Genomic DNA, 24,240 nt, shown 5'->3' with positions numbered 1-24,240 from the left:
AGAAAGAGCAGTGTTAAGAAGAAATCACAAAGACCTCAAGAAAGAGCCAACTTCAGAGTTCCAGTTAACTGATGCAGACCAGACAAAACATGAAAATAACAATGAAACACAAGAACTGTCTGAACCACTTAGAAAGACTACTCATGTTCATAAACCCCCCAGAGAGACTGATAGAGACATGTTAAATTATGTATTTGCCCTGGTCAATGTTGCTAATTGTTTTTCTTTTTAAGGAAAGGAAGATGTAGTGATACGACATGTAAGAACATGATTGGAGAGAGTTCTGAGCATGTGCAGGAATGATAGAAAGATCTAGAACATGGCATTGTAAACACGTTGTGGTTGTTGTTAAATTAAAATTCTATTTCTTCCAGAAGATGTTTCTTTATTAGTAACCAATGGTACATATGAATATAACGAACACCACAACAGGTAATTGTAACTGGACAGCAGTTACACAGTATTTGCTCAGATTGTGGTGCGGGTGGTTGAAACATCTCAGCTCTCCTGGTCTGGTAGGATCCAAGTCATATCGACCCTAGATGTACAGAGTTCGGGAAAGGTGGTTTTCTCACTGCTGAGGCCATTAGCTGGTTAGCGAGAGGCTAACCAGCTGTGTTTCTAGAGATGCCTGGTAAAAGGGAGTTTCACACACTTGGGGTAAGTTAGTTGTTAACCAGGGGGACTGAGCCAAGGGGAAATAATAATATCCATTACACTTGTAGTTTCTCAACATACTTTGCAAAATTTTGTATTGGAAATGAACTGGTGTAGAGCCCTCTATAGAGAATTTAACATGTGGATGATTGGGTCAGCAACTATATATGTCTTTAACCAATCATACTGACCAAATGTGTTCCTAATCCTTATGGTCTTCTTCCTTAAATGTATGACATGACCGAGAGATCTTTATCATTATTCCTTAACTCCTGCAGACCTCTAATTGTTTTTCTTTTAAAGAAAGGTGCCCAGAAACTTCCTGGATGCTTTATTTATAGTAGCCTGCTCAATTTAATAATCTTTTTCAACTTCACATGTGTTTATGAGTTATTAGTTCAGAATCCACAGAGTTCATCAACATTTATTCAGTGTGATTGGTTTAAGACATGTATAGTTGCTGATCCATTCATCCACATCTAAAGTGCCCTATAGAGGGCTCTACACCAGTTCATCTCCAATGCAAAATTTTGTTTTGAGAAAGGATAAATGTAATGAATAATCTGTCAGTTCACCACAGACAGCAAGTTTAAATCTATTATAGAAACATAGAAAACCTACAGCACAATACAGGTCCTTCAGCCCACAAAGCTGTGCCGAGTATGTCTTTACCTTAGAACTACCTATAGCTATACTCTCTATTTTTCTAAGCTCCATATACCTATCCAGGAGTCTCTTAAAAGACCCTATTGTTTCTGCCTTCACCACCGCCACCAGCAGCCCATTCCACACACTCACCACTCTCTGCGTAAAAAAACTTACCTGACATCTCCTCTATACCTACTTCCAAGCACCTTAAAACTATGCCCTCTTGTGCTAGCCATTTCAGCCCTGGGAAAAAGCCTCTGACTATCCACATGATCAAAGCCTCTCATTATCTTGTACACCTCTATCAGGTCACCTCTCATCCTCTGTTGCTCCAAGGAGAAAAGACCAAGTTCACTCAACCTATTCTCATAAGGCATGCTCCCCAATCCAGGCAACATCCTTGTAAATCTCCTCTGCACCCTTTCTATGGTTTCCACATCCTTCCTGTAGTGAGGCGACCAGAATTGAGCACTGTACTCCAAGTGGGGTCTGACCAGGGTCCTATATGGCTGCAACATTACCTCTCATGCTGCAACATTATGTCTAGACAAGCATTTAGAAAGCCAGTATGTTGAGCCAGTGTTGTACAATGCAATATTCTCACATGTACATCATTGATTAATATTCTGCAAGTGATTCCCTATATTTAAATTTTTTTAAAAAACAAATTGAGTTTAATTTGACAAACTGAAATAGCCCCTTAATGAAAATGTGAAGATAAAGACTCCAACTGCTCCATTAAGTTTTCAAATTGCACATTGAAGCAACATTTTATATCCTTACCTCTTGAGCATTGGATACCTCAGTAGATCTTCATTATTTTTCTAAGTTCCATCCCCTTTAGCAAATAAACCTTTAATATGTGAGCCAGATTAACTGGTGAATTCACAATCCTCCCTTTGTAAAAATCAGGATAATATATGGAACTAAAATTTTATTGTGTAGGGGGCCTTTTAAAGATATCAATGTTAAACAACTATTTACAGTAGGTGTAATTTTGGCTTATGTAGCATCTTTGTCAGTGCCCATTCTTCTCCCCCTCCCAACTCCCGTGAGAGAGAAAACCACTTTAGTTACAGTTTCCTCTCTCCTTCTCCTCACTCCAAAAATTAGCCTTTTTAGCTCTCAACACTCTACCCACCTTACTAAACACATCTCTGGTCATTTTCACGAATAAAGAAGATCATGCCAGTAAGCACCAAGACTTGGATTACATACCACAGAACAGGGGTTCCCAACCTTTTTTGTGCCATGGACCAATACCATTAAGCAAGGGGTCCATGGATGCCAGGTTGGGAACTCCTGCCATAGAAGTATCTGGCAACAGCCAACATCAGAGACAGTTTAACACCCTACTACTGACAGTGTTTTACCATCAAGATCCTGGGTGGATGGGGGTGGAGGAAAAGAGTAACCATTCACTAAGAACTAGATCTGCCACATAAATATTGTGGGTATCTTACAAGGAATGACCCACCTTCTGCCATACCAAGGACTTTGCACCATCTACAAGGGTGCCAGAATGTGATCTGCTTAGCTGAACAACTGCAGCTCTAATAGCATCTGGACAAACAGCAATCTGGTATCACATCAATCACCCTAAATTTTCATTCACTCAATCACTGGTGCATATCTACAAAATGCACAGCAGATTCATTCTAAGGCAGTGTCTCTTAATTCTCTATCCTCCACTGTCAAGGACAGGAGGTTCAGGCACAAGTACAACATGAACACCATCATACCACATTAGTTCGCAGATTTATCCTGGCTTGGAAATATATGACCATTCTTTCATTGTTCCTGAGCTTAAATCTTGAACTACTACACCACACTGCAGCAATTCAAGACAGCAACTCAGCATCACCTTCACAGGTGAATTAGGGATAGGCATTAAATGCCTTACCAATGTCAACCAACTTCTTAAAAATATTTAAAGCGATATGCTGTGTGCCAGCAAGAAACAAATAATGCAAGCTTAATATTATGGAACAAGGTCATTTTTACTCGTCAGCTAGCATTATCTTTTTCCTAAACTCAATTTGTGAAAAATGTTTAATTTAAAGTTGTTTTGATCCTTTGACTCCTGTAATTTGTTTACATGCACATTTTGAACAACAGACGTCAGAATTCTATTATCTTTAAAACACAGAACTACCAACAAGATAATTCTTCTTGGAATGTAAGATTTCTTCATTCTGATGTATTGGGTTTGCTCTTTGTCGCTTTGGTGCATTCATCAAGGACCTAAATTATGGCCATCTCTCAGTCACACACACATTTCCTCTCCAACAAAGTAATTTTCAAGTTAATCTCCATGTTTATATATACCTGGAAACAGCAAGACAGAATTTATCTGTATCTATTGACATTGACTCAAATGTGTTACTTCTGTTCTATCAATTTAACTTATTTTGAGGTTTATTATGTATTAGTAGTGTCAACTGCAGACAGGAAATTCTAGGGCTAAGGGTTTTTGTATGTCAACTTGTGTGTATGCATTTATGTCTAAAGTCTGAATCCTCTTCTTTTACCTTAATGCTCTTGATGACTTGACGGTGGTGGTAAAATTCCAGTGGATATGAAAGATCCAACATAAGTATTGACAACGAGAAACAAGTTATGAACACTTCTCATAAATTTACAACTCTTGGTAAAGCTTCTGCTATACTGAAGTAATGCTTACACATAAAACGAGCTTGCTGGAGGAGCTCATCGGATCAGGCAGCATCGGTAGAAGGATAGGGACAGCTGATGTTTCAATCCAGGTGAGTATCTTGGCCCACATCGGCAACTGTCCATCTCTCTCCACAAATGCTGCCTGACCTGATGAGTTCTTGTAGCAGCTCAGTTTGTCTTTGCTTCAGACTCCAGCATCTGTAGTCTCATCTCTATTTTAATGCTAATTTGGAAGAATATTTTTTAAGATGGACAAAATACAAAGTAATAAATATGACCAAGTGCAACAACTCACATATATATTTTATTACATAATACTGAATACTGGGATACTGCATGGTGATACACAAAAAAAATACATTCTTTAATGAGAAAATAAATTCAGTATACACTTCCCCAAACACTCAACTGGACAAATATCCTTAGTTTTCAAGGAATTAATGCTCTGATGATGTTTCATGACGTAACTACTTCACTAGAATGCATGTCAGCAGTTAGAAAACTAATTATTGAGATGAACTTATTTTCCAATTTACTGCATCCCATTATGTAGCACCAGCATTTATTACAATTAATACGTTCAACTGAATAAAAAACAGAAGGAAGTTGCTACATACTGATAGCATGTCCAGTAGTTTTGGTACTTGCATTAAACTTTATAAAATAGTACAAGGTTTTGTATCTAATGTGGTATTCAAAGCACTTACAATTGTGAGGCAGAAGAACAAATGTTCTGTATATCTAACAGTCCACTTTCTTTCAGCAGTTAAATTTACATGGACAGTTTAATATACTTCCCACAAAGCAGTAAAAACATAAATGTAGTAGTTGATCAGTTTTGCTTTCAAGTACATGTACAGAAACAATTGGATTTATTTCTTAGGAGTTCTATTATAGTATTTATCATGCTAAATGTGTTAAAAAAGCAATAAATTGTACAATTTTAAAACATGCAAACAGAACTAATTAATAAGTACTGCAGATGTTGTTACAGCATCTTATATTAACATGTGAGAAAAAAGTCAGAATATACAAGGAAGCCATTACACGACAGTTGATTTTAATCAACATCTGCTTCAAATATTTAGGTGTTGTTTTACTTTATCATAGCAATTTTCAAAATAAAATTTTACCAAATGGATAATCCATAAATTCTGAAGTTGTTCGTTGTTTCTGACTACAAGCATTCATGCATATTTTCCAGTTATTTCACAATGATTCATTGGCTTGTAACCGATTCCTTAAATTGATTACAAAACTGGATAAAAATAGTGAAGATTAAAATATTTTTTGAAAGATATCAACCCATATATCTAGCAGAGTACACAATGAAAGAATGTATACTGTGCCTTACTTTAATTTGTATCTCATGTCTATAAGTCAATAAATTCATTTACTTTAGTGGATTGAAAGAAGCATTGATTTGATGTAGTGTAAGCACAGTAAATATATTAAGTAAATATATATTGTTACATTCTGCAAATCAAAGCTTTTTAAATTGCATCTAGACATTTTGATTTGCCAAATCATAAGCCTTGTTTCTTCATGAATGAACAGATCACATATTAATTCACTCTGCTGTAATTTTTTTTGTATTTTCATTTACTGGCCATGCAAATAGAGGCTTAAAGCATGTACCAAACATTTAGAAAACATAGTACCATTTTAGAAAAACAATCCAATTCACTACTTTTAGAGATGGCAACATGGTGTCATGTGTTATTTTTATGTCAGAGTAGTGAGATTTAGGTTTTTCCAGTATATTCAACAAACTCAAGTCTCACCAGTAGCAAAACAGATATAGGAGGGAACACGTAGCTGCAATATTGTAATATTTGTAATCGCTTCAGAATCAGGGATGAATAAAATACACAAATAGACCACTTAAATGGGAGCAACCTTTGAATATGGATTTTTTTTAAGTAATAAATTGAACAAATAGATATGTCTCTGCAAAGTTAAAATCAAAGCAGATCTTCCATGATAACTTTACATTTAAATAATTTGAATTTAGGATATTAATCTAATAACTGGTCACAATATACAGTAAAATTTCTTAATCTTGCACATTTGGGACTTCAATAGGATTGAACTAGCAGGTTCTTTGGACCATTGGACAGGATTCCTGTTACTACTCCAAAATCTCTAATTTATTTTTAAGATGCTACAGTGGAAATAATAAATATTCAAGGAAGCCAGTGAGTTTAAAGGGAGTACAGGAGATGAAGCCCTAATGATTTTAAAAGGGAGCAGAGAGACCAGGGTCCCTGTGAGCCAAACAGGGTTTTGGAGTAATCTGTAAGTGGATTATCTGAGTTTTACTGTTTTTAAAAATAAAATTTGAATTTGAAAATAATGAAAATTGACTGTTAATCTTTTGTTTCCTTATTTCCGTCCAGCACTTTCAGCCAGTTTCTTCAGTCTTTTCTTCAGCTCCAGAGGAAATTTTTCATAACATTTCTTACAAACAGGCTTCATATCAAACTCCACAAACTTGTTTCTATGGAACAAAAATTAACAAAGTTTAATATTTTTGCTCTTTCTATCCAATCTTAGGTCTTAAATGAAATTGTAATAAATGGATCAAAACAAGCAATTTTGGACATTTTGAATTAATCTAATAACAGGTCAAAATGATGAGGGAATAGAAAGGGTAAATTGCAAGCAGCCTTTTTTCCAGTGAGGTTGGGTGAAACTAGAATGAAAGGTCATAGGTTAAGAATTAAAAATGAAATATTTAAGGTGAACTTCTTCACTAAGAGGGTGGACAGAGTGTGGAACAAGCTGCCAGTGGAAATGGTGGATGTGGTTTTGATTTCATCATTTAAGAGGAACTTGTTTAAGCACATGGGGAAGGGGTATGGAGAGCTCTGGTCCGGGTGCAGACCAGGATTAGACAGAGCAATAGTTTGGTATGTACTAGATGGGCTGAATGGCCCGTTTCCATGCTGTAGTGTTCTACAACTATGATTCCATACAAAAGAACCTATTACAAAAAAGCACATGGAATGTTTATCAATGTGATAAAAGATAATCATGGTAACATTGATTTAGTTTCTATGCAAATAAAAGACAAGTTATATGATAAGTTATATAAACTGTCAAGTGAAGTTCTCTGCCTTTGTCAGTGTTCAACCTCTTGCACGGACCCAATAGTTCTGTATTGTCTCAGCATGTACCATGGAATGTGGTTCAGAGATCAGATTGATGTGGCAGCTTCTGAATCATGCATTGATTTTTTACGTTAAAAGAAAAGCAGTGACAAAACTGAGATGAATATAATGTCAGGCAGTTAACATGTAGTTTTTGATATTAGAAAATGTTTATAGTTGCTTTAGAATATTGTAATCAGCAAAAACTGATGGCATTGAAGGAGAAAAGGAGAAAAATGATTACAAGCACAATACAGACACCCCACTTTTGTTCATGGCTTGTCAAATTCAATTTTAAAGTTCATCCATGTGCACCTGCTATATAGCAAGTCTTCACATCCTTCAAAAGTGTGAAGTAGGTAACATTGCTGCAGAACCTAGTATAGATGCAGTTGGTGGAATGATGACCAGAAGGACTGAAGTATTTACTTTAAAAAGGTTTTAAATAAAAGTTTCAAATTGATATAAATTCTGATGTCCTGAGATAGTTCACAGGAATATTATTGGTACAGAAAGACGTTTAGGGCAGGTAACCAAAATTAAAAGTTTTAAAAGGGATTTTAAGTATGTAGAGAGTTTGAGGAATGGAATGCAAGAGCCTATGGAGAGAATATCAAATATTGGTAACAATGTAGGTCAGAACTGAAGAGATACAAGAAAGAAAATCAAAAAATTAATTTGACGAGTTGAGATGGGTTTTGATGAACTGGAAGCTAATGTGGTTCAGCAAGCAGAGAGATGATGCACAAATAAGATCTAGGGGCAAAGCACAGGCAACAAATTGGTGACCAAGTTCAATGTAGGTTGGAAGCCAGGAGAGAATTAGAATAGCCGACAGAAGTATAGATGATTGTTCCGGCAGCAGATAGACTAAAGCAGGGGAAAAAGGCAGGCAATATTACAGAAGTACAAAGAAAATGAAAGGAGATAACAGCACAAAAATGACGACTGAAACACAAGACAGATGGAAATCAAAGATACTAACCAAAGACAGAAGAAAAGAGACAGACATTCCTTACAGGCAGATATCCATCATTTTTTTCTTTTTCTGTTTTTCTTTTGCATCCCTTTCCCGTTTAGCAAGTCGGCGTTTTAACTCTTCAGGCAATTGTTCGTAACAGTGTTTACAGACTGGTTTCAGATCAATTTCAACAAATTTGTCTCTTCAGCATACAGAGAATGGATAGGAAAGGACAGAAGAGAGAGAGTAATGTATGAACAATGAAAATATAGAATCACGCAGGAAAAAAACCTGAATTGATTCAGAAATGAATCTCAGAAAGAGGCTGATATTAAACATTTAAAAAAACATTTTGAAAACATTTCTAGAGTAACTAGAATAAAAGTACTTACTTGAGTGTCAGCTTGGTGTTGCAGGTTGAACAGGCGAAACAGTTAACACACCAAGCTTTATTCAAAGCAGATACAACTGTACAGGAAGAAGGAAAATACAGAGTAAGTTATAAAGTTAACTTACTAGAATTTATAATAGGGCTGATTAGAAATAGAATATATTTTGGGTGAAACAATGTTTTATCATTTAACATAGAAAGAAGTAATTCGGAGAATAGTACAACATCCCAACTTTCAGGGATAGATGATTGGGTTTCTGGAGATCTGTGCTGGGTCCCTTGTTTGTCATCTATATCAACGATCTGGATGATAATGTGGTAGACTGGATCAGCAAATTTGTGGATGACACCAAAACTGGGGGTGTAGTGGACAGTGAGGAAGACTATCAAAACTTGCATTGGGATATGGAGCAGCTAGAAAAATAGATTTTGAAAGAACAGTAGATGGAATTTAATGCAAACATGAGTGAGGTGTTGCACCTTAGGAGGACAAACCAGGGTAGTACCTACACGGTGAGCGATAGGGCACTGAGGAATGCTGTAGAACAGAGTGATTTGGGAATATAGATCCATAATTCCTTGTAAGTAGCACCATAGGTAAATAAGGTTGTAAAGAAAGCTTTTTGGCACATTGGCCTTCACAAATCAAGTACAGGAGATGGACTGTTATGCTGAGGTTGTATATGATATTGGTGAGACCTTATTTGAGAACTGTGTAAAGTTTTGGTCACCTAACTACTGGAAAGATACAAATAAGACTGATAGAGTGCAGAGGAAATTTACAAACATGTTGCCAGGAATTGAGGACCTGAGTTATAGGGAAAGGTTGAATAGGTCAGGACTTTATTCCTAGAGCATAATAGAATGAGGGGAGATTTGATAGAGGTATACAAAATTATGAGCGGCATGCAAGCAGGCTTATTCCACTGAGGTTGGGCAAGACGACAACTAGAGGTCATGGGTTAAGGGTGAAATGTAAAATGTTTAAGGGGAACATGAGGGGAATTTCTTCACTCAGAGGACGATGGGAGTGTAAAATGAGCTGCCAACGGAAGTGGTGGATGCAGGTTTGATTTCAACAGTTAAGAGAAATTTGGATAGGTACATGGATGGTAGGCCTATGGCCCAGGTGCAGGTCAATAGGGGTAAGTAGATTAATAATTCGACATGGACTAGATGACCAAAGGGCCCGTTTCTGTGTTGTAGTGTTCCATGACTATGTTGTACACAGCATTTGAATATCTTAATTTAATTTTAAAACTCGGGAAAGCACTTTTTTGTAGGTACATTTTACTAAAGCTATATCAGAATAGCAAACAGAAAAGCAATTTTATGCTTTTCTTGCATAAATACAATCATAAATATTTGAATAACTAAAAAGCATTGTGAAACTTACCATCACCTTCAATCACACGATTACAGTGGTAGCAAACATCACCAAAAAGCTGAAAAGATAATTGCAAGATGTTCAAAGTACACTTACATCAAAAGATACAAAGTTTAAGACAAGAACAATGCTCTCAGCTATCTTTTCAAATTTATTTCAAAGAAATGAATGGAACTCAGCTGCAACATTCTTGACTCCACATCATCAATGCAAGTTCAAACCCATTTCTCAGATGTCACTTTGTTGCATTATTGGTGTTATTCTCTATGTACGTTAAACTGAAACAAAAATTTCCCGTGGTATCCTTTGTAGAGGACTCTCAGTACTTGAATGTTGGACTACACTGTAGCAGGATGCAGTGGCTAGAATAAGCTGACCTCCCTCATCACAACCCCTCATTCAGCAGATGTCAGGTGAGGCAAAGCAGGCTGAGTGACAAGTAGGTCTCCACTGATGCGTTCCAAATCCTGCCCTTCTAGTGCCCTGGCAGTCTGAGGCAGTTAAGCGTACTTGAATGATTTAAAATTTGAATCAAAAGCACTTAAAAGCAAAAACACTAAATAATTAAAATAAAATAATAACTGTAAGAGGCATTGACCATTTAATAGTAGCTAATCTCGTGCTTACTTAAAAAGGAATAGTAATCCTGATCCTAGAAAGGTTCAAAATGCAAACCTTCTTTTCCTTATAAATTTTGGCTGACTAAAATCAAAACCATAGTGGATACTAAAACACAAAAAAAAAACTGGCCATCAGTAAATGTTTTTGATTCTGTGTTTAAAAGCATTTAATGTTTAAATGTAAAACTCATACCAAAATTGTCATGTTTGGGTAAAACAAAAATTAAATTGCTATTAAATTAAATGACAGAATAATGCTGTTTTACCTGATTATAGTGCGTCTCACAATAAGCCAATCCCTTCCTTTCATAGTGACGGTGACCCAAAAATGGTTTCTCACACTTGGCGCATACAAAATGCTGTAAATAGATTGTAACAGGTTCAATTTGTTAAGCGATCCTTCCTTCCACAAATAAACCAGCAAAGCAAACTTCACAGCAGTTACTCAGTGCAAGATATAACCAAAGATGCATGTTGTACATTGAATCATACCTTTCTTTCTTACAATTTGCAGGAAATGAATCTCAGAGTTGTATGTGGGGTCATGTATTTACTCTGATAATATATTTTACTTTGAACTTCCTAACTTTTTATACTTTACAGACCTCCATGAGAAAACACAATTCTTGCAAAAATAAACTCAATAAAAGAAAGGTAAAGGCAACATTTCTTAATTGTTTTAAGATGGGGAAAACAGTATTATAAGAGTACTAGACAACGGGGTGACCCGTTGGGGCACCCTTTGAGAGAAAGGTAGTGCACCAGAATGAACATTAAATTTTCCTTAATGCTACTGACATTGCTTTGCTTTGGAAATTGAAGAATAAAAACCAGTTTATTAAAGAAGAAAGACGCGTAGCAAGGAAAATATAGCTCCTCCTCGTTTAATGAAGGACAGTTCCAATGTCAACGTTTCTGGTTGATCTGCCACCCTTGTGCCTCTCGTTGTCATTCTGGAGACGTGCAGTCCTTTCATGCATTGTCTCTTCATCTCTTCTGCTGTTTGTTCTTTGTCTCTGATCTTGGAGACGTGCATTTCTCTGCTCCTTTGTCTCTTCCTCTCTCCTCCTGCTGTGCCTGTTGTTGTCATTCTGGAGATGTGCATGCCTCTCCTCCTCTGTCTCTTCTTCTCTCATCTTTTTTGTCCTGACTCTTTGATCCTGGAGTCGTGTGGCCCTGGCCTCAGCCGATTCTTGTTCTCTCCCTCTCCTTGCCGCTTCCTGACGAAGTTTGGCATCCCCCTTCTCTTTCTACGTGGCATAATTAGGCTTACCATATTTTTTTTAACTCTGATTATTCTTGATGATGTGGTTGGCGCTTTCCTAAATGGACGTGATATAGTCACCGCTGTCCTTTGACTACAGCAAAAGGTTTAATGGGTTCCTCGAAGTATGTCATTACGGGTTACAGGATGTTATGTCATGCTTAAATTAAGAGAAGATCCGATGTTCAGTTTTTGAATCTAGTCAAGACTTTTATACATTGTGGGGACCATTTTTGAGTTATTTTCAAAACCTTTGATTTGTTGTAAAAGCACATATGGTGGCTAATAATATATTTTATTATACGATAAGGGATTTCCCCCTTTTTTCTTGCTTTTCCTAACAGCTCTGACTTTGGTAGTGGGTTTAGATTTTTTTTCTGTATACCAAATTTTTTATATTTCAATATTACGATTTAGTTTAATATTTATGAATACAGGGTTTTGTGATAGTAACTGTATTTTTAATACAATGTATTTGGTACTTTTATTTTGACTTATAATATATATCTTCTTGTACTCTGTATTCCTTTATGCAGAAACTAATAAAAATATTGAAAGAGAAGTATGTTATTACAATAAGGTTTAATGATCTCTTATTGATGTGTGGCAGTTAGATCTGTCCCAATCCTGCACGTGCTGATGGTGATATGTGACTGCTCGAACTAGAACTGCCCTGCCCTTTCGCTCCGGTTGCTGTCGCTGCTGAGGCTGGCTGTACATGTGTTGTGGTGTCACGTCCCGATTTCCATGATGGTGGATTGGCTCTCGGGTGAAAGGCAGCCTGTTGATTTTTGTGAATGAGCAATTTTATACAAATATATAACCATGAACTTTGCCTGCATTCTGTAAGTTAGCGCATTTTAAGTTGATTTAGCCAAAAAAAGTGCCGCTATAATGGACCGTTTGCACTAATTGGAGGTCACAAACAGAGCATGAGAGTTTTAGTAGTATATAGATAGAATAGCCAAACTGATCAGCCTTCTCAGATTTTAACCTTAAATTCATGTTCCAAGTTACACTAACAAAAAATTAAATTCTTTTCAAAGTTTCACTTCTGTTTTTGCAATTTTATTTAATTTCTCAATAATAATGAGAAAGCAGCACTCACATTCTGCAATCACGCACCACCACAAGTATATGCCTAACTGCTGATATATTTTGAAACCTAATCATCCAAATACTTAAACCTGGGCTGTTAATATAACCAAAATTAGAAATAACTCAGTTCATATCTGCAACTTGAGATATGAACAGTAATGAAAACAAAAGGCTTGGGCATCAATGGCATATTTCACAAAAACTGAGCTAATCACAAATTTCATGTTTACCTCATGAAAACTAACCTTTCCATCTGACTCACCTTGTACGACTAAAGACTAAATTAGAGGTGGTTCAGGGATTGAAGATTTTTAAATTTTCCAAAGCATCCTTCGTGTATTGTTCAACATTGGTAGAAAGATGATGATTGCTTTTACAGTCCTGCAATTTTTATTAAGTTTGCATACATTACGTTCTATCTTTAAAATCTGGAAGAAAATAGGACCAGCACAAAAAAAGGATCTAGTGCTTTCCCAGCATATCTGATGAATAAGCTCTTCTCGGGCTTCCTGCCAGGTACAGGTATCGATTTTAATCAATGTTTTGATGACAAACTCCGCCATCTTCATCAGGGATGACGCGTAGGCACGTCTAGTTTGATGGAATATGGCCCCGTCATCATTGGTTGAGGACAAACCAATCAGGTTTCCATTGTCTCACCTTTCTTAGAGCAAGACCTTTGTCTTTGTTAAAATTCTTATTCTCGCCTTATTTCAATGGCTTCCTTCACCAGGCAGTCCCAGAAGTCACTGGTGCAGCACAGTAGTTTCCTGCCGTCACAGTCAACCCTACTGTCGATTTCTCCATGTAACCCAAACGGATACACTTCCTATGCTCCTTGATGCAGGTTTTTGCTGTGCACCCCATCTTGCAGATACACGCTGCTCCACATTCACAGGGCATCCTGTAAACGCCAGCCTTTCTTTGACCTGCATAAACTGGGATTGGAGCTTCCTTCCGGGTTTGTGGGTGGTATTAAATCTGGTATTTCTTCAGGATCCTGGTAATCCTTCCAGAAACCATGGGAATTTAGGGAAGTCAGACCGGAATTCAATTGTAAACAAGATGGGACAGCAGAAACCTGATTAGTTAAGTACTAACCAATCAGTAGCGACAGACAGTGGGGGTATATATACCACCAAACTAGACATGTCGGTTAAATTCAATACCTGTACCCGGCTGGAAGCTTGAGAAGAGTTTATTTATAGGACTAGCCCAGTGCTACAGTGTAATACACAAAATGGGGATATCCTGTGTCTCACTAGACACAGTTAGCCCATGGTAACACTACACTGAAGTGTCGTGCTTCTGAAGGGAAGATTGATGTTACAAAAGTCTTGCATGTTGATCAATTAACCTTTCCTTCAACCACTGCAGAGAACTGAAATCACAGAAGAATTAAGTTGAATAAAAGACCATTAAGGTTTGTTGAACAAAGGATAACAAGAGGAGAGATGGGCATTATTGGAAAGTTGATTGCAGAGATTTGTAACGGGATTAATGGGAGGTGTTTTGCAGATGGATGAAAGCTACACAGATAAGGTTTGCATTTCAAAATAAACAGAGATTTAGTTGTTTTTCCTGAGGCCTCCTGTCTTTAAAGTTGTATGGCTTTTGAAGGCACACTAAGTTCAGTGACTTGTGTCCACAGTCAGAAGCAAAAATTTTGTCTATGTCCTTTTGCTCTAATTTAAAGATAAAACTGTTCTGACAGAGTTTTGAAGCACTCCCTACTAGACACAGTACCGTCGCGCTCATTAGTGTAACGCTATTATGGTGTTGAAGTTCAGAGTTCAATTCTGGTGTTGTCTGTAAAGAGTTTATACATTCTTTTTGTGACTGCGTGGATTCCTCCACCTGTCCAAAGTAGTACTGGTAAATTGTCCGGTAAATAGGCGAGTTGATGAGCGTCATGGCTCACTGGGCCAGAAGGATCTGTTTCGCACTGTATCTCTAAATAAATACATTAATATCTGCAAATATAGTAGTTTGTGAAAAATTAAGTTACTTGCTCCAAATAGGTTAAGTATCTAAATATTTATAAACTAGATATCAATTTGCAATTAACACTTAGAAGTGTCTTTTAAGGCTACGTCCACACTAGATCAGATAATTTTGAAAACACCGGTTTCACTTGAAAACGATAGGCATCCACATCAAGCGTTTTTGAAAATATCTCTGTCCACATTGAAATGGAGATTTTGGCGAATCTCATCCTACTGCGCATACGCAGGACACATCTACCGAAAACAAGCGACATGTTTGGTGTCGAATCTCGCCGTGTTTGGTTCAATTACAGACTAGAAAAATTTAAAAGATGGACAGCTGTTGGCTCTCATGCAAGAGGACTTAACACTAAAAAAAAAACAAATACTGGACCGTATGGAGGCAACGGACAGGGAGTCCAAGGACAGTATGACACGGCTGACGATGAACAATGAAAAACTGACCAACTCTATTGCATTAATAAAGCCCCTTGTTAACTGTATAAAACATGTCTGCATCAGTATTATCTTGTATTTTGTACAAGATCTTGTATAAGGTTACATTAGGCTGTTACACATCTATTGTCAGAGAAGTACTTGCATAAATAGGTAAACCACCTTCATACGAGCAAGGACAGAAAACAGGGCAAAGTGAGTATACTTATTTATTCAGTAAGTTATGGGTCAAAGTATTTGGTGAGTACATTACTAACTCTTCTGGCTTCAGTCTCGTTGCTGTCTGTTCTGAAATTGTTAGGTTGCGCTCAAGAAAACAATGAAATAGCGTGCTGCTGCCAGTATCTGTTCCGGCACATCATGACAGCATTTTTAGATTTCTCCGGTTACCCCGTCCACAGTGCTCTAGCCAATCCGGCGTTTTCAAAATTACACACCCTGGAGAGCGTTTTAGAAAAGCACCATTTTCGGTGGACTAAACGAAGAGAAAAAGCTTCGGTAATGGATTTATTTGGTGTAGTGTGGACGTAGCCTGAATCAGCCTTGCTAAGACTTCAACTACAAAAGGAAGGAAATACAGTCAACTCTCCGAGTATAACTGAAAAAAGGAAGGCTTTTACAAAAGTATATTTTGGAACAATCATGAATCAGTTGAAAAAGGATCTAGTCAAGAATCAGTTGATTGCAATGTGGCATGTTGTGAAGTCAGGAGAGTCAATCGCATATAAACAAGAATAATGAGCTGTGTTCAGCCATAAAGAAATGTACAGAAAATGATCCAAAACAGGCAAGCCCACAATGTGTCATCAATCATAATAAAAAAGGGTTTTATTGGGCCAGTGTTATTGATAGATGAGTGGCAAAGTACTTAGGCTTCAGAGTTCAAAAGTATATTACAGTACACAAAAATAGCATTTGATCACACATTGAGAATAATGTGTAAATTCCAGTCAGTATCTGCGGAAATCCAGTCCTACAATAACTTTGTGCACTTAGTTAGCAAAGGTGCACAATTTTTAAACTCATGATCCCCATACTGGAGTTAGACTGTAATACAAGACATTGGAGCAGAATTAGGCCAGAGTTGATATATTTGTGATAAACAGGCAGGGACAAAACAAATGGAGATGATCTTTCTGAGACATTTGTTAAGTTCTCAGCAAGGTAGACTTTAACATTTAATTAAATCAGTAATGATATCTGTGTGCTTGCATGAACAAAACTGTCAATGAAATCTATCAGATTATGAAAGCCCATCTAGGAAGGGAAACTATCATTGCTACCTAACCTGAGATGTATCCAAATCAAATGCCTTCAGGATAAAAGGAAACAATATTTATGTAATCTAGTATATATTGACCACAGCCCAAGAATAAATAAAAATTGAGTAGTAAACAAGTATGCCTATTCTCCGATCTGGAGATCTTGGCCCAAAACATCAACTATCTATTCATTTCCATAGACACTGCCTGACCTGCTGACTTCCTCCAGCATTTTGTGTGTGATGCCTATTAGATGCTGCCTTTTTCAGCCCTTTGCCTCTTCTACCAATCACCTTCCAGCTTTTATTCCCCCTCCTCCACCCACCTAACATAGAAACATAGTAAATAGGTGCAGGAGTAGGCCATTCGGCCCTTCGAGCCTGCACCGCCATTCAGTATGATCATGGCTGATCATCCAACTCAGAACCCTGTACCTGCTTTCTCTCCATACCCCCGATCCCTTTAGCCACAAGGGCCATATCTAACTTCCTCTTAAATATAGCCAATGAACCGGTCTCAACTGTTTCCTGTGGCAGAGAATTCCACAGATTCACCACTCTCTGTGTGAAGAAGTTTTTCCTCATCTCGGTCCTAAAAGGCTTCCCCTTTATCCTTAAACTGTGACCCCTCATTCTGGACTTCCCCAACATCAGAAACAATCTTCCTGCATCTAGCCTGTCCAATCCCTTTAGAATTTTATACGTTTCAATAGGATCCCCCCTCAATCTTCTAAATTCCAGTGAGTATAAGTTTAGTCGATCCAGTCTTTCTTCATATGAAAGTCCTGCCATCCCAGGAATCAATCTGGTGAACCTTCTCTGTACTCCCTCTATGGCAAGAATGTCTTTCCTCAGATTAGGGGACCAAAACTGCACACAATATTCTAGGAGCGGTCTCACCAAGGCCTTGTACAACTGCAGTAGAACCTCCCTGCTCCTGTACTCAAATCCTTTTGCTACAGGTTACTGTCGATGCAATGCTCCTCAGACAGGATGAAGAGGTCAATACTCCCCAATGCCATTAGGCTTTACAATTCAACTGTCAGGACTTAAGAACTTTTTTAAAGCTATTATTAATGCTTTTTGAGTTAGTGATTTAGATGCATATCATATTATTACTGAGTTAAGTATTGTATGTAATGAGTTTTTGCTACAACAAGTGTATGGGACATTGGAAAAAATGTTGAATTTCCCCATGGGGATGAATAAAGTATCTATCTATCTATCTATCTATGAATGCCAACATACCATTTGCCTTTTTCACTGCCTGCTGTACCTGCATGCCCACCTTCAATGACTGGTGTACAATAACACCCAGGTCTCATTGCATCTCCCCTTTTCCTAATCGGCCACCATTCAGATAATAATCTGTTTTTCTGTTCTTGCAACCAAAGTGGATAACCTCACATTTATCCACATTAAATTGCATCTGCCATGAATTTGCCATGGCATAACATAACAAAACATCCCCTTTTCACCTGGATTCACCTATTACCTGCTGGCTTACGCTCATCCCCCTCTCCTTTTATTCTAGCTTCTACCCTTTTCGGTCTTGATGTAGGATCTCAGCTCAAAATGTCAACTATTCATATTCTTCCACAGATGCTTAGGTAATCTAGACTGGACTCAGCTAACTGGAGTGAAATTCCTGCATGGAATTTTGCACTCCTCATATTATGATTAGTAAACTGGAGACATTTAGGTCCCCTGACTCCATTGGTAGTAATGTCATCTCCAATTCAAAAGATTTTACGTGCAAGTTCTACTTCAGAGATTTGAACATATCTTGGACCACAATCTCATGTTATACTGAATGAACTGTAAGGTGTGCTGACTTTTGGATGAGATGCTTAACTGATGCCACATCTGTTCTCCAAGGTAGGGATGCAAAGAGAATTCCCATGATGCCATTTCAAGTAACAGGTGAGTTTCCATAGTGCCCTAGCCACAGCTGTTTATGAGAACTTCTTTTACATAAATTAGCCATCACGTTTCATACAACAGAAGTACTTATAGTGATTGCTACTTCTCCAAAGTCTGAAACATACTGCTGATAGGTTTCTACATTTAGCAGCCAAACACAAAACATTCTTAAGTGTTAAATATGTTGACATTATCCAAGTACTCCTAATTAAGGGATATATCCTCTCATTCTATAGCTAACCAGTATCATTCCGGGAAATGGTATCTATAAGTTTACTCTGTGTTTCAATTGCTTTCATTATTTTTTTCACATACTGATATGCATCACCCAACTTTTAATATGGTCATATCTGGGTTAATAGTGGATTTATTGGTCGTAACAGGATCAAGGACATGGTAGTTCATTCAATAGCACAGAACAATGAGCAGAGTGCACTTCTCTCTGGCTGGATTCAAAACCGGTGAATTGAGCTTAAAATGACTGCATTCGGTAATGAAGAAACAATCTCCTCCTTTTCACCACTCAACGAAAACCCAGAATATGGAAAGAAAATATTAAAGCACATAAACAACCCTTACATTTGCAATGATCATTCTACACTGGGAAGGCAATAATCAAAGCAATAAAGAGAATAGGATATTAATCAGTTTACCTCCACATGCCACTGCTTGCCCATGGCATTGACTACGCGCCCTTCAATTGGCCGTCGGCAAGCACCACAAATGGGAACGCCCATTTTATCATGGCATGGCAAGCAATACAGTTCTCCTTTCAGCTCTCGGGCTTCGGCAGTTAACTCTTTTCTAATTAAAATAAAGCAGCAAAGAACCATTCATTTGTATCATCTCTCACTGAAATAATTTACTTTGAAAATTAAGATAATCTACATTGAGGTTCTATACAAAATTTCATAGAGAAATATACATATTTTGCTGTTGGTAAAAGTACAAAATACAAAGGTTTGTGGTATTTGAGATCCAAAAATTGGTTGTGTGGTTGAAACAGGGAAAGCTCTAAAATGCAAGAAGTCATTGATGGTCTGGTCAGTTGGCAGAAAAATGGCAAATGGAACTTAAACTGACAGAAATGCAGATGAGGGAGAACAAAGCAGGGGAATGTACAATGAATGGCAGGATATGGAGCTGCAATTCCTTGAAAGTAGCTGGAGAGGTCAACAGGGCAACTGAAAAGGTAAGCAGGAATTTTTTCCTTTATTAGCTGAGGCAGACAATAGAAGACACGTACTCTATGCTGGAATTGCTTGAACAATACTTGGCCCACAGCATACAGTTTTGTTCACTAGACTACAGGAAATATGCAGAGGAGATTTAGGAGGATGTTGCTAGGATTGATATATTGTTTTTCTGGGGAAACATTGGATAAACTAGGGTAATTTCCTTTTGAACAGCAGAGGTTATGTGTATAAAGTAATGAGGAGCTAGATAAAGACTTATTTTCCTTAACAAAGTAGTGAAAAGCCTATTTAAAAATAATTGGTATGAGGACGAGAGGAAAAGTATTTTCATCCAGCATTAGACAAGGGCCATATACCTTTATGCTCTTATTAAAAACAAGGACAGAAAATGATAGAATTTTCCTTAAAGAGAGTCCTGGTATTTAAAAATGTTATATACCGTAGTTAAATCCGCAATAATTGAAAATTGAAGGCAGCTAGCAGGAAATGACATTTTTTTGATTGAAAAGTTTGTGGTTATGGAATAACTGACAGGAATTTGAGGCCTGAAGTGTTACACCCCTTCGAAACGGCATACTAAATTCCTTAACTGCTTGCTAAGAAAATGTGCGACTCATCAGATTACTATTTCTGTAAATAACAGGACAGAGAGGAAAAGTTACCCAATTAAATCCACATAATGCAAGTTATCTTTAAGACATGCCAAATCAAAAAGTGATAAAGTGATTGAGAATACAAACTTTAAGTGGCTATCAACTTCAGTTAAATCCTAATGAGATATTTTCTTAAGTTCATTCCTTAAAAATAATCAGCAGACCCAAACAGAGAAATCAACCCATTACAATGATGTTGACTATTTTCCTTTAAAATGGAGACACTGCAGAATCAAAGGAGTAGATCACTCTGCTCTGTTGGTGTTTCAGATTAAGTTTTCAACAATTCACCACCAAGTTGTGTACTGAACTGTTTTCAAAACCGATCTCACAACTTCCTTTCCAAAACAAAGAGAGGACTTGTATGATTCCTTGGCTTTAAGAGAGGATATATTTTGAAATAATCATGGATCTTGCAATATTTATTTTTAAGCTTGCTTTTGTCCATTTCAAATATATTTCACCATTCCCAAATTCCTTGGCTAGTGCATATCATTTTATGTGATCACTGGACTAAGTCAATTAAAAAGATATTTACAATACAAACTTTGTGCAATGTAACCAAATAATTTAATCAATTCATCTCTCCTTCCCTCATTGATGTACAATTCAAAAGAACTCTGTATTCCTGGCAATATTATATGAATGAGCATTCCAATGAAGGAAACTGAATACTGATAAGGGTATAATTCCAACAGGGACAAAATTGACTCAAGCAGCTTTTAATGTAAACCAGATCAGGCGCACAGATTCAGTAATTGTTCTCCATTGATTAATAACACTGTTTGAGCAATGCATTCAGATAGTTATAGCAAATTATATTTAAAAAGTGCCTCTATTAGTTCCAGTCTTCCATGCATGATGAAAGCAACGTTTGCCAAAATTTTGATTATTTCAAGGCAAAAAATATAAAGATCATCGGAATGAGTCTCACTTCATGGTAAAAGAGCCTGATGGTAATCAATGGTCATGAGTATTTAAAACCAAGTATTTAGACCAGACACTATGTACTCAGTGGCTCCTCCTGTACCTAATAATGTGGCCACCCAATATGTTTTGTTGTATTTTGTTGCTGTAACTCATCCACTTCAAGGTTCAACGTGTTGTATATTTAGAGATGCTCTTCCGCACACCACTGTTGGAACAAGTGGTTATTTGAGTTGCTGTGTCCTTATGGTCAGCTTGAACCAGTCTGGCCATTCTCTTCTGACCGCTCATATTAACAAGGCACTTTCGCCCACAGAACTGCCGCTCACTGGATGAATTTGTGTTTTCCTCACCAATCTCTGTTAGAGACTTGTGCGTGAAAATCCCAGGAGATCAGCAACTTCTGAGATACTGAAACCACCCCAACAATCATTCCACAGTCAAAGTCATTTAGATCATATTTCTTCCCTGTTCTGATATTTGGTCTGAACACAACCAAACCTCTTAACCATGCCTAAGTGCTTTTCTGCACTGAGTTTCTGCCACGTGATTGGCTGATTAGATATTTACATTAAAGAGGTGTAAAGCGGCTACTGAGTGTACATTACTGTTGATCGAAGGTAAAAAGGAGAAGGAAGGATAGAGAAGCAATAGGCATCTAGAGGGGAAAAAAGGAAACATGAAAAATATAAGTAGACTGAGGTGAAAACAAGGAATAATTGCTGAATGTGTAAATAAACTTTATTTTCACTGATTATAATAATAAATCCTCCTACCCCTTAGATACCTATATCATTTACAAAGTGAATGAATACCTCACCCCCAAGACAGTTACCCTTGAAACAGAGCTGTGCTAATGCACATCAACTGATTCAATATACATTAATAACTGAAATATTGCTTACCCACAGTTTGCACAGTTGAAATGATCGGGGTGATAAGGGTCATTCTTGAATATAAGTGGTTGTTCATCGATAATAGCATGACACTTCTGACAGATATATTTCCCCAGACCTCTAGCCTTTTCACGATTATGGCATGGACGGCAAAGATGTCTGCAAGCAGAAATTTGAATGAATAATTCCTTTTAACTAAACATTTTTATGTTCATTCTATATAGGCAAATGGATGAAAATGACAAGGCAAATTTAAAGCAGGAAGAATTCAAAACTTAAAAATAACACGCATACAGAATGCTGGAAGAACTCAGAAGGCCAAGCAGCTTCTACATTTCAGGCCAAGACACTTCATCAGGATTTCCAGCATCTGCAGATTTTCTTTAGTTTGCGACTTAAAAATAACCTTTACATAATGCAGAGTTTCCAAACTTCTTTTTCAAAATAACACCATTTTTAAAATTTCAAACTAACCAGTAAGGTTCCAGGAATGTGACACTGACTGGATAAAGGCTCTACTTGCGCTTAATTGATGAACTTTTTAAGGACATTCCCCCTCCTTACTGAAGCAGTAGCTTCCTCAATTAATATTTCAATACAATTTTTTAAATACATCACCACTCTTCCTCTGTCCTTTTTAAAAAGACGCCATGCCCAGGAATGCTGAGCTGCCCGTCCTGGCTATATTTTAAACAAGTCTCCATGATGGTAACAATATTATATTCCCTTATGTTAACTATTGCTCTTAGCTTACCAGATGTCTTGCATTCAAGCCTTGCATTCCTCTCAGGTATCTAGAGACTGGTATTATACACTCCATAATGAATTAGCCATTACTAATATAGAGACTCCAATCAAGTGTTTAAAAATATAGGCCCATTTTTCCTGTTCTCAAATAGACTGACCCAAAGTGAGATCACTACATCCAAGCCAGTTTCATAAAGCAAGTAATGTCAAGAAGAATTCTGGAAAATGAGGTATATAAGATGATATAGTTGTTCACCAGATAACAGATAATAAATAGAAGACATCTCAAAAGAGGTGATCAGATTTCACAATGGGGGAACCCAGTAAATGAACACTTTCTGTGAAGGCAATGTTAGCCTTATACAAGTTGGCCCTCATCTATATTTGTAACCTAAAGTAAAAGCTCACAGAAGTGCATTCAAAGCTCTCAAAGGATCCCCTTCACTTCTCACAGCTGCAGTGCTCAAGTGAAAAAGTTTTCAACTGCCGAAGTAGATTCGATATAGAGTTTTCATAGAGGGCACTACTTTCCTCATAAACACCTCCCTAGCAACTTCTGTACAAAGTCCCTCAGTACAGGAATCAATTTACTATGTGCATCGTTGTTGCTTTTCCCTGCTACTAGCTCAATGTACTGATGTGGCAAGATGATCTGTATGGACGGCATACAAAATAAGATTTTTACTGTACCTCACTACATGTGAAAATAACAAATCAATTACCAATTCTTCAGAAGCCTGCACAGGTTCCTACAAAGCTCCTGCTCTTCCTGGCTCCTTTTGCTCAGGAGGGCACTGAAAACCGACTCCCATCAATGCAGCATGTTCATTCTCCATCAAGTGAAAGGACACTGGGAGAACTGTGGTGTGATTCTAAGGATGTGTTTCCCATTCAGAGCTGAGAAGAGAGGAAATTCAAGCCCTGGTGTTCCTGAACCAGAATAGCATTTTGGAAAAGGAGACATTGTTTTGGAACCAGTGCTAATAGATTTTCTGTGTTTTATTTTAAAAGAAAAGCTTTTTATATATAAAAAAGAAACAGTTTTAGGAAGGTAACTAACGTTGTTTTAGTACCTACCAGAAATGCTGTAGAAAAATTTCAAAGCCAAAAAAACATACTTGCAGGTTCAAAGATTTAAATGCAAGTTTTGTAATTTCCTGATTTTCATTATTGAAAAATCATTTAACTAAAAGAATCACATATAGAGGTGTAATGAGAGGGTTAAAAACAGACCTCCTCACTCAGAAAGGACTTGGTTGTCTGTTCACACTACTCATAATAAGCAAGCCTGTTAGTTAGAAAGATAAATAAAACATAAAGCCTGGTTTCATCCAAGAGGCCT

At 37.2% G+C, this 24,240-nt stretch overlaps 1 protein-coding gene across 7 annotated transcripts in view; it reads right to left on the bottom strand.

Moving 5' to 3' along the window:
* Nucleotides 1-4,266: 4,266 nt before the first annotated feature.
* The window catches only part of LOC140726767 (LIM and senescent cell antigen-like-containing domain protein 1), a 94,905-nt gene continuing 74,931 nt past the window's right edge, over nt 4,267-24,240 (bottom strand). For 4 of the 7 annotated variants that reach the window (XM_073043570.1, XM_073043571.1, XM_073043568.1 and 1 more), the window contains exons 5-11: nt 22,161-22,310; nt 19,133-19,283; nt 10,759-10,851; nt 9,882-9,930; nt 8,487-8,562; nt 8,119-8,296; nt 4,267-6,481 (exon numbers count right to left, since the gene is read on the bottom strand). In XM_073043570.1, coding sequence (XP_072899671.1) covers nt 8,149-8,296; nt 8,487-8,562; nt 9,882-9,930; nt 10,759-10,851; nt 19,133-19,283; nt 22,161-22,310 — 667 coding nt within the window. In that variant the 3' untranslated portion in view covers nt 4,267-6,481; nt 8,119-8,148. The remainder of the gene's footprint in view (nt 6,482-8,118; nt 8,297-8,486; nt 8,563-9,881; nt 9,931-10,758; nt 10,852-19,132; nt 19,284-22,160; nt 22,311-24,240) is intronic. The other 3 variants (XM_073043569.1, XM_073043567.1, XM_073043573.1) reach the window with 2 other exon arrangements.

This window comes from Hemitrygon akajei, chromosome 4 (genome assembly GCF_048418815.1).
Source record: "Hemitrygon akajei chromosome 4, sHemAka1.3, whole genome shotgun sequence".
Classification (NCBI taxonomy): Eukaryota; Metazoa; Chordata; class Chondrichthyes; order Myliobatiformes; family Dasyatidae; genus Hemitrygon; species Hemitrygon akajei.
This window is presented reverse-complemented; position numbering and strand designations above follow the sequence as displayed.